Consider the following 10,773-nt stretch of genomic DNA (forward strand, 5'->3'; position numbering starts at 1 on the left):
CAATAGCGAACTACAACAGATTAATGCTTAAAGCATTTGAAAACATTCATCACTTGTGACAACATTGTGAAAAATATTGCAGCTCAGAAATAAAAGGTTTGAATATACGACATAGTGATGGTGATTGAACTTTCACAGCCCTTATGGTGGCAACATTTGATTTTACCCCCATCATTAGTCACATAACATAATTGATGATGTTGATGTTGATGTTGATTTTTATGAGATGAGCTTTCCAAATGTTATTTCCAAATCTGACAATTCAATTGGAACTTGGAACAATCGTTTGTTCATTGTACTGTAGACTATGACAAGCCTTCATACCTTGTTGGAATACAAATCAGGTGATGTCTATTTCTGTTTCAAGTATCTTTTTTGTTATTTTTATTACTTTTTTAACCTATTATTATCATCAAAAGATTGATTGAGGTCAGGTCCTTTACAAGGGAGTCCTGCCAAGATCTGTTTTTGGCCAGCAGGACTGGTTCGTCATCAGTTGAGAACTAGATTCCTCCAAAACCTAGATTTATTTAACATGTCATAAAGAATTATTATAATTAAGACCTAAATTGGGTCATCCTTCTTTGTAGTATGCATGTTATTATTGACTTTGATGAATATGCTTCATCAAACAACTCTATCAAAGTTTCAAAAGAGTACATTAGTACACAAACAACTCAATGGAATGTTGAAGAATGTTGAAGTTCGAAGTTCAAAGGTGCAAATGTAGAAAAAAAGGCAACTAAGATGATGCATGACAATAACAGTCAGACAACAAACATTTGGCAACTTTTTGACCGCTCAGTAAACAACCCTGTTTAAGTGGTGAGATGACATTGTTATGGCGCTCAATATGACACTGTGTTAATTAGACATACTGCAACATAGTTATATTTGACAGCACAAAAAAAGCACACAAAGCAGATTTACAACACATTAATGCGTGCACACACACGCACACACACACACACACACACGCACACAGGCACACACACACACACACACACACGCACACAGGCACACACACACACACACACACACACACACGCACACAGGCACACAAACGCCCACACACACACACACTCACTCATTCTCGCACGTGTGTTATACCGTCAAGACAACCAACAACCAAATACTAGAAACAGCACACACAAGAAAGGTGGAAGAGCAGATTTCCGTGGAGGGGTGGGAGGGGGTGGTAAACATAAACATCTAAGGTAGGGCAGGGGCTGGCAGCACGGGCGGCTGTCCACATCAGCAACCCCCCCCCCGCCCTCCCGAAGCTGTCGGTCATCAACAACGTACAACAACAAACAGACTAAGGGCGTTATTATCAGGTGGGGGACGGGAGGTTGTGGCCCATGCACAGTGTGGTCGGTACACCCCGGTTCATGACACAAACTGACTCTGTGGTTCTGGCCCGGCCTGGGCGCTGGGCTGTTACAGACATGTAAAAGAGAAGAGAGACACAGGGTGTTATTATCCAGGGTTCTCCTCTGGTGCCGGCGGAGGAGGAGGAGGAGGAGGAGGGGTGGTGAGTCGTGAGTGTTAATGGTGGATGATGCTCCAAGTGCAAAGGGAAGGGGGAGGGGCGGGGGGCGAGGGGGCAGAGGGGAGGGCGATGAGAGATGAGACACCTTTTAAAAGGTGGATGTTAATTATGTGCTTGCTGCAGGCCTCCCATGGTAAACCGAGATAGTTTGACCATGCTTCGCCCCCATGTTTAGCCAATGCACCGATGCAATCACACCTCCTTTGTGTACAATGTCTGTATACACAGGTAGTTTTTTTTTTTTTGGAAAGGGGAAGGTCTTACGATGTTATGTTCAAACCATGCTTTTATTGGAAGTCTCCTTGGATGCTGATGAGGGTTTTTAGTCAGTCAGTCAGTCATCACCATGCTGTGCATTCTGCCATGCTCTGCCATCGTTCTGGCCATTTTCCATTTTGGTCTCGTTTTTTTTCACTCCTGTTAAACACCTTCCCATTGACCCCTGTTTTGGTTCCCCAAAAAACAGGTCAAAGGGAAGTTCAGAACATCGGAAGGAGAGAAGGGGGGTAAGATACATTCATACTGTATACATTCCATTCAATGAAATACAGACCTCTCCGACAGGTTTCATAAAAAATTTATTCATGCTAGTTTCGTGAACTATTTTTTTTTTTCTCTATTGATTTTAATGTTGCATAACATTGTGCATGCAGTTGATTCCCCCCCCCCATGTTTTAAATTGCATACAATGCTTCCATGTTTTCAAATATACATTTGTTCTCTCTGCTTGTATAGTTCATAGCTAAATGTCGTGAGAGGGATCGATGGTGACACCACGACTGGTGCCATGGTAACAAACCATGATGTGGGTGTTTTCTTGTTTTTAGGCTTTTTTGTTGTTTTCTTTCAAAATATAACACTGTTAAAAGTATTTACTTAATCTGTGAAAAGAACAATGGCTCACTATGAGAAGTTTTATTGTATTCACCAAGAAATATAGCATAAAACATAAAAAATATATCACTAATTTAATTAGCCTAGAATAGAGTATGTTTATCTTTAAGATCCAGGATCACAAGCATGCCAACAGAAACAAAGTCCAAAGTGATCTTTTAACCACATAGAGAGCTTGCTAAAATAGGTGTATATTCTCTTTCTACAAGTCTCTAGTTATTAATATAGAATTGGTGGTCAATATGACCAGAGCTGCCAAGTTAAAAGTACCTCTGGACCACAAAAAAAAAGAAAGAAAAGAAAGTAAACTGAGAGAAAATGTTGGCTAATGGAAAAGCACACTGTCATCGAACATCTTAGAATTTGGCTACATAAATTGTATGCAAAAGTAAGGAACCTCATTTTAAAAGAAAATATATTCTGCATACGGATATTCATAACAGCTATAGTGTTTTCGGCTTTACAGTCCACCATGCAATTCATGCTAAATTAACAGATAAGCATCTTCTACAGTCATATTTCACTGATGACATTGTGGTATCATTAATGCTGTTAGCAGTTACTGTTATCCCTCTATTTATTGATATAATTCCACCTTTTTCTGGCCATCAACCAATGCTTTGATTGGCCACGGCTGACCTTTTGGATGAGTCCCTTTCTGTCCTCCCATAATCCTTTCTTGAGAAAAAAGTCGGTCAGTACAAAAAAAACAAAAAACAATTGAGAGAATAAAAAATAAAAACTTTGATCTTGAAGTTCTTCCACGTTAGAGAGAAAACTTGTCCTTCAAAGTGAGACGCGTGTGAGACGCTCACTTAAAGAACCCCCTGTCTCTCTATCCCGTCCTCTCTCTCAGTGTGACCCTCTCCATCCCTCCATCCGTTGGAACCAAGAAGAAGAGGACAAGACACCAAAGGATCTTGGTTTTCTTTTCTGTCTCAGACTGTTGGTGCGCCCCCTCAGGTCACTCTGAGAACTTCTGCCTGCATATACTTAACTAGGACAATCTCCTCTTTACAGGGATCTGTGATAGAGAATACAGGGGGGGAGGATTGAGTTGCTCAGAATCATCCCAGTCATTGGTCAATCTCAAGAGTGGGTGGATTCATTTGAGGAAAGGAAAAGGGTGGGATAATGGGGAGGAGGAAAAAAGAACAGAGAAAGGGAGAACCTCTTACGGATGTTTGGAAAAGATAAAAAAAATAAAAGGCGCTCTCTGTCGTGATGCAGGAGAAGGAGATAGAGAGAGATCGAGGGACAGAGATTTAGAGAGGTGAGAGAGAGAGACAAGTGTGAAGGACAGCAGACGAATAGAGTATCCGGGTGGGGAGGGGAGGGGAGGGGGGTGGGGGTGGCTGGGCCGACTCCTTCAATCAAACTGAGATCTGCCCAGAACACAACAACCTCCCAGGCGGGATCCACCCCAATAGTAGAGTTTGGGGAGACAGAATAGAGAGAAAGACAGGGGGAGACAGAAGAGAGAGAAAGACAGGGAGGGGTTGTAGCTGGATAGGAAAACCAACATTAAGAGACAGAAGAGTAGTAGAAAATAAATAGGGGAGAATTTAACCAAAAATGGGAAGACTGAGCTTCTCTTTGTTTCGGATGTGCTCTGTCTATCTGTCGATGATAGGTTGGAACTACAGTATTTAAAGTTGGGTCTGCTATTATTTACATTATAACAAAATATTTCAAAGGAATCTGGCTGTGAGAAAAAGGGTCAACTAAAAATCTATCTCTGAATCTCGCTCCTGAATTCTCTTGTTGGCATGACTTCAATAAACACATCAATTATTAGCCACAGTCTCTTTACAAGACACTACAACACTGTTGGGCCCTGGTATGTACTGTACATTCTCTCCTAATTGTAGGGGGTCTATTCGTTTGAGTTACTATAAACCATAGTAGTTGGGCCTTTTATGACAATCTGCCTGCATGACCGACCACCTATTCCCCAAATGTATTCCCAACTGCTTTTCAAAGACGTTCTTCCCATTGTCAGTTTATTTTATTTTGACTGAAACAGAGAGCAACAAGCAACACAGATAGATAGATCACCACAGGAAAAAAACTAAACTGAAAGAAGCGGAAAAAAGCTGAAAGCACGGTCCAGTAGACAGCTTAACGGGAACAGGAAGGAACAGATGCTGGGTCAGAGTCACACCAGCGTGTACTGTACCAGTATGTGACCTCTGTGTGACCTCTGTCTTTACACACTCCTTTTCACTTTTCCATTCCATGTGTTCTCTGCTTGATTAGAGTTTGGGGATCAGAGTCCCACAAGCATGCAGTGAGTGGTAGGGGAGGCCGGTAGTGGTATCTATCTCAGCATAGGAGAGCTGAGCTGAAGAGGGTTGAGGCACAGAGGGTAAAGGAGATCCCCTAAACTGGTAACTTGACCCAATAGGAAATCTACATGTATCCTGATTCAGCTATCATCATAATGTTGTTAACAGTTTAACAAAAGAAGAAAAGATACAGATAGTTTCAGTCTTTGCAATATTGTGCAAAGAGTAGTGCACTGGCAAAGAGCCATACTGCACACAAGTACTGCCGCCAAACTCTATCGTAATATTGTTATATAACATTGACCTAAAAATCTGCTTTAGACGTGTCACCTTTTTAACATTGGGAAGCCAAGCAGGACGTAAGAGTTCTTAGCTGAGGGTAGATACTAGTGAATAACTATAATTAGATCACAGGTAGGAGGTTGTTGATTTTTCTTATCCATGTTCTAAAGGGTAACGTCATGTGATCTCTCCTCCCATACTGTGCCTCACCCCTTAACACTAGAACAGCCATGGGTGGGGTCATTTTGACCCTGTGAGTAAAAATAATGTTATATATTTGCACTCGATCAAATCTCAGGACCCTCCTTTCATGACCTTTCCTAGATATGTGCGTTCTACCACCCAGTATCCTTACATTTTCAAAATCACATCAGGATAAGCTAGTATAAAGCTATTTTGTAGTTTTTCTGTGTAGAAGGCAGGTTAATTTACAAGCCGGCCAACTAGTGGTCGTTGTGTGTAAATAGCAGCTTTCCATTGTAAAGACTATGGTCATTTGAACCCTGACCCCTTGACCCCCCCCTATTATAGTAGGTAAAAAAAGGCACGGCTGTTCTCGTGTTAATGGCAGCTTCTGATCCTCTCCAATGCCTACGCCCATGATCAGCTGGACAGCATGCCATGTTGGGTTAAGAGACGACGCACAACACATGCCAACATGGAGCAACAGACGCATTCCCTGAACACTGTCAACATAGTTATACATAGACAATCACTCACATACACACACACACACGCACACAGACACACTCACAGACATACAGTACATAGTACAGCACCCAGAAGGATATTCATAAACATGTAAACAAGAACATAGAAAATACAACAGTGTGGGGGGCTTGTGTACTCTTTTCTGTTGACTTATGAATCGTTGCTACTGTCGTGGTATTGATATGTGTGCGTGTTTCATGTTGTGTGGTCGTTCCTACTGAAGACCATGACTCACGCAACGGATCAGCCTCAGGACACAGCGAGCTACAGGTTAGTTTGTACGAGGCTCCCGGCTCTCGGCTCCTGTCATGGCTCCTGGTAATCACTCGACTGAAGACAGAGCAACGCTCGCAGAGAGCGATACACTACGGGCCGATATGCTTAGACACAGTGGGAATGTGTTGATGACAAAACGCTCCGTCAAACACCTGATAAGGCCAGAGGAGAGGGAGGGTAAACTGTGTGTAGGCTACTATTTAGAGAGAGGCATGTTCTGGTTCTGTCTTGACTAACTAACCTCTAGGGACCAAGAGGGGAATGTATGGTGGTGGCAGGTAAGGGGTTAAGGATTTGAAATACAGGAGGACATGTAACAACTAACTATGAAGTTCATTCTATGACAGATGTTGGTACCTTTGTGGCCATAACTATAGATGTTCTCCTGGATGGCATTAAGATGACTGTAGATAGATTACGTTCGCAAATTGTATGATAACAGTATGATAGTTTAAATAACTACCGTAGTCTCTGGATTGGAACTCTGAACCTAGTGCATCATGGTGGGTGGAGAGAGATCTTTGAGTGGTATTATTTCTTAAGTGATTAGAGGCAGGGTAAGGTAAGGTATGGTCAGGTAGTGAGTGTGGCATGGCCGTCCTCCGGGCCACACACCCACCCTAGCTGCAGCAGAGGGTAGCCCTGGGGGCCCTGGGGGCCGAGCGGAGGGGGGGGTGCAGGCTCCGCCACCACCACGGGCCTCCCCGGGGCAGGGCCGGCTACTGGTCAATTCAGACACAAGTCAAGGGGATCGGGGGAAGGAGGGATGATGGAGGGGAAAAACAAACAGATAGACAATGAGTGGAGTAGGAAAAACAAGGAAAAACAAACGACATACAAACAAACGACAAAGAAAAACAGGAAAAAGGAAAGTTAAGGTTGGCCCAGGGGGCAGCATGGTCGCTCAAGTGATCGTAAACAAACCGAATGGAGAAGAAGAAGAGGAAGTCCAGAGAGGGAGGTGGGTTAAAAGTAATCATCCAATAATTTAAGAAGCTTCTCAGGAAGGACAAATCTAGACAGGAAAGACAAAACCACTGTGTAGTGATTTGTTTTTGGTTTTATTTTAATATAAATCTTATTAAACTTTTTTAAAATGAGCAACTAAATAAGTTAAAGTTAAGTAATTATTTGGATGATTCAATTAAGATTTCTTTCTCTGGTCTTGACAGAGTGAAAGAAAGGGAGAGAGAAGAGAGAGAGAGAGAGAAGATAGAGGGGGACAGAGAAAAAGACTTGTGTCCAAATGTCAAATAAGAATGTCGGGGGTAAAGGCTTTGGTGTTCGGCAGTATAGTGCATATCTAGGGGCAGAGGAGAGGGAGGTGGAGCTCTAAACAGTACTGTATGTTAATGTTGGAGGCTGTAAGTAGAGAAAAGATGAGGCCATGACAGGGCCTTCTGTGGTGATGTAGTAGGATATAGAAAAATATAATTTCGTGGTGTCTACTTTGTCTTTTGTGTCACATTTCAGACTTTACAATAGATAGGCTTTGCGTGTTTATGGTTTCTCCTCTCACTAAGTGCACTTCCTGTCTGTGTCTGTGTGTGTGTGGGTGTGTGTGTGTGTGTGTGTGTGTGTCTGTCTGTACTTGAGTGGGAATATTAGTGTTAGTGAGTGAGTGTGTGTCTGTGTTTGTGGGGGGGTGTGCCAAACACGTTACGTACCCTTCCGTACTCTGACGCCCGCGTGGCCCGGCCGCCCGCCCATGGACAGCAGGAAGCAGGGCTGGTCCCCCCGGTCCGCAGGGCTGAGGAGGCTGTCCTCGGGGGACATGGCCTGGTCTATGTGGGGACAGTCCTCATTGGCCAGCGCTGCCTTGGCTGCTTCCCCGTTCACTTTGACGGGATCTTGAAACACAGAAGAAACACACGTCAGATTAGATACATACAGGGGCGGCTGTGGCGCAGGAAGTAGAGCCGCCGTCTAATGATCGCAAGGTTGGTAGATCGGCGGTTCGAGCCCCGGCTGGCCACATGTCGAAGTGTCCTTGGGCAAGACACTGAACCCCAAATTGCTCCCAGTGAGCGGGCCGGTAAGCGCCTTGCATGGTAGCTTGCCGCCATTGGTGTGTGAATGTGTGTGTGAATGGGTGAATGAGAGGCCGTTGTAAAGCGCTTTGGATAAAAGGCGCTATATAAGTCAGTCCATTTACCAGACAAACATTTGGACACGGTTTTTCCCATTCAAATGAATGGGGAAGAAGTGTGTCCAAACGTTCGACTGGTACTGTACTCTGGAAAGTATTCAGGCTCCCTTCATTGTGTTGGGTTATTATAGACTCTATTTAAAATGGATTCAAACATTTTGTTGTTTGCCATCAATCCGCACACCCATTACCCCGTAATGACAAAGCGCAAAAAAAAAAACACTCTCTAGTCTAGTCAATTAAATTTGAGCTCATTTTAAAAGTGTCATACCAAAGGGCCTGAATGGTTATGTAAATGAGTCATTATTTCTGTATATCAATTTGGAATAAATTTGCAGGATTCCTAACAACATGTTTTCGCTTTGTCATTAGCTGGTATTGTGTGTGGATTGATGGCAAAACAACATGTTTTAATCGGTTTTAAATTGAGTCTATTAAACACAACAAAATTTGGAAAATGTGAAGGGGTTCTGAATACTTTCATGTACTGCACGCCAACATGGAAGGAGAGTCTAACGATACGAGATACATTTGATTCACCAAATCAGCTGAATAAGGCTCTTCCTCAAAAATCAACTATGAATCAATGCAATAAGCACTGCGTGTGTCATGTGACCCTCGTGTACAGCACACCACACCTCCCACCTTGTGGTTCACTCCTCATTAGCCTGTGTTGTTCAGACCCCCCTGTAGGAGGTGGTTCAGGTCACCAGTGTAGTAAAACGTTATTTATGCTAATGCTTCTAGCGATTAGCAGGAGTACGTGCTGCAGTGAGACTCCATCTCCCTGGTACACATGTACACTATTTCATCTGCTCCTGTCAGCGCAGTAGGCAGCAAGCAGCAGGCGACCCCCCCCCCCCACACACACACACACACACAGTCACACTGAGCCACCGTAGATCTGACGCAGACCTCCTGGGATGGGAGGGAGGGGAGGGAGGGGAGAGGGAAAGGAGGGGTGGGGGGTGAGTCACTTTCTTCAGAATAGTTCAATGAATAAAAGCAGTGTTATCTCTTTCACCCTCCCTCTCCCTCTCTCTCTCTCTCCCTCCCTCCCTCACTCATTTCTCCACCGTCATCTCTTCCTTCATGGCACCCTCTATTACTTCCTCTCTTTCTCTACCTGTTCCCCCCCCCTTTTATTCTTCCCTCTCTCCACTTGTTTGTCTTTTGGATGTTCATATCCAGGTCATGGCATCTATTCATCGGTCAGTTGGTCTGTTCATGGAGCTTGTCTGATGTGATGTGAAGCCACCGTACTACTGTGAACTCTATTATCACTAGCGGAATCGCTAGTGCAACCTGTCTTGTCTTACCTGCACTAATGCCACCTTATCTTGTACTATGCCTATTATTATTATTATCATTTTTTGCCTCTTATGTCAGGGATCCAAAGCCTAAGAAATGTTACTCTGTTACACTTGTGTAATGTGACGTAAACAAATAAACTTGAAACTTGAAACTTGATGGAGTTAGGGTTAGAGAGTTTGTCCATATGGCGAGGTCATTACGGAGAGGGAGGGAGGGAGGGAGGGAGGGAGGGAGGGAGGGAGGGAGGGAGGGAGGGTGACACAGCATTTCTGGGTCTCCCACAGGGTCTGTTCAGGCACTGACATCATGGAAGAGAACGCTGCCAACACAGACATGCATCGTTGTTCCCTGCTGCTGTATATACTGCACCTCCACAGCCCCTCACTGTAGCTGGGTGTGGGGATCTGTAATACCCACCTCAGCGTTACATAGACTAAAGCACAATCATAGAACTTTTCTGTCATCTGACATGACGTGATATGATCCCCCTTCACCTGTCATTCACAGTACTCAAGTTGTAAAAGTAAATCAGGGGGGATGGTGGATTTTGTCATAATGGGGACAGTTTTAGCATCCCCACAGCGTCAGTGACTTCAGTGTCAGTGACTTGGTAGAAATGTCATTGCATGTGTGCGTGGCCCCCCCCTCGCCCACAGTATTTTACTCAACATGCGAAAAACTAAATGTTGAAATAGCAGTAATACCACGGCCCATGACGGATGGAAAGGGGGGATGGCAGTTTTAGAAGGGGGATGATTTTGACTGTTTGTATTTCAGGGGGGGATGGCATCAACTTGAGTGCTGGTCATCCAACACAAAAGTGTATACTGCCTCAAAAACACTAAACAATAAGCTTTAATCCAAAATGGGAGATACGCCATGTGTGTTTGAATTAGGTGTGTTCTCTCTGTGCTGTATATCTCTCTGTGCTGTATATCTCTCTGTGCTGTATATCTCTCTGTGCTGTATATCTCTCTGTGCTGTATATCTCCCTGTTCTGTATATCTCTCTGTGCTGTATATCTCTCTGTGCTGTATATCTCTCTGTGCTGTATATCTCTCTGTGCTGTATATCTCTCTGTTCTGTATATCTCTCTGTGCTGTATATCCAGGGTTTTGATGTTCAGCAGATCTGACACAGCAGCGTATGTCTGTGTTCATGTGTAGCTAAACACAGCCTGCTGAATTAGTAATGAGAGACGTTTTAGAGGCCATGTTTCAGACCGCACACGCTTTTATACTGCCTTCTCTGTGTGTGTGTGTGTGAGTGTGTGTGTGTGTGTGTGTGTGTGTGTGTGTATGTGTGTG

General features: G+C 43.9%; 1 protein-coding gene across 1 annotated transcript in view; it reads right to left on the bottom strand.

Annotated features, from left to right (window-relative positions):
* Nucleotides 1-7,662: 7,662 nt before the first annotated feature.
* The window catches only part of kcnc1a (potassium voltage-gated channel, Shaw-related subfamily, member 1a), a gene marked incomplete at both ends in the record, with an annotated part of 25,499 nt that continues 22,388 nt past the window's right edge, over nt 7,663-10,773 (bottom strand). The window contains one exon of the mRNA XM_080528607.1: nt 7,663-7,902. Coding sequence (XP_080384733.1) covers nt 7,663-7,902 — 240 coding nt within the window. The remainder of the gene's footprint in view (nt 7,903-10,773) is intronic.

This window comes from Nansenia antarctica (genome assembly GCF_963989245.1).
Source record: "Nansenia antarctica genome assembly, chromosome: 4".
Classification (NCBI taxonomy): domain Eukaryota; kingdom Metazoa; phylum Chordata; class Actinopteri; order Argentiniformes; family Microstomatidae; genus Nansenia; species Nansenia antarctica.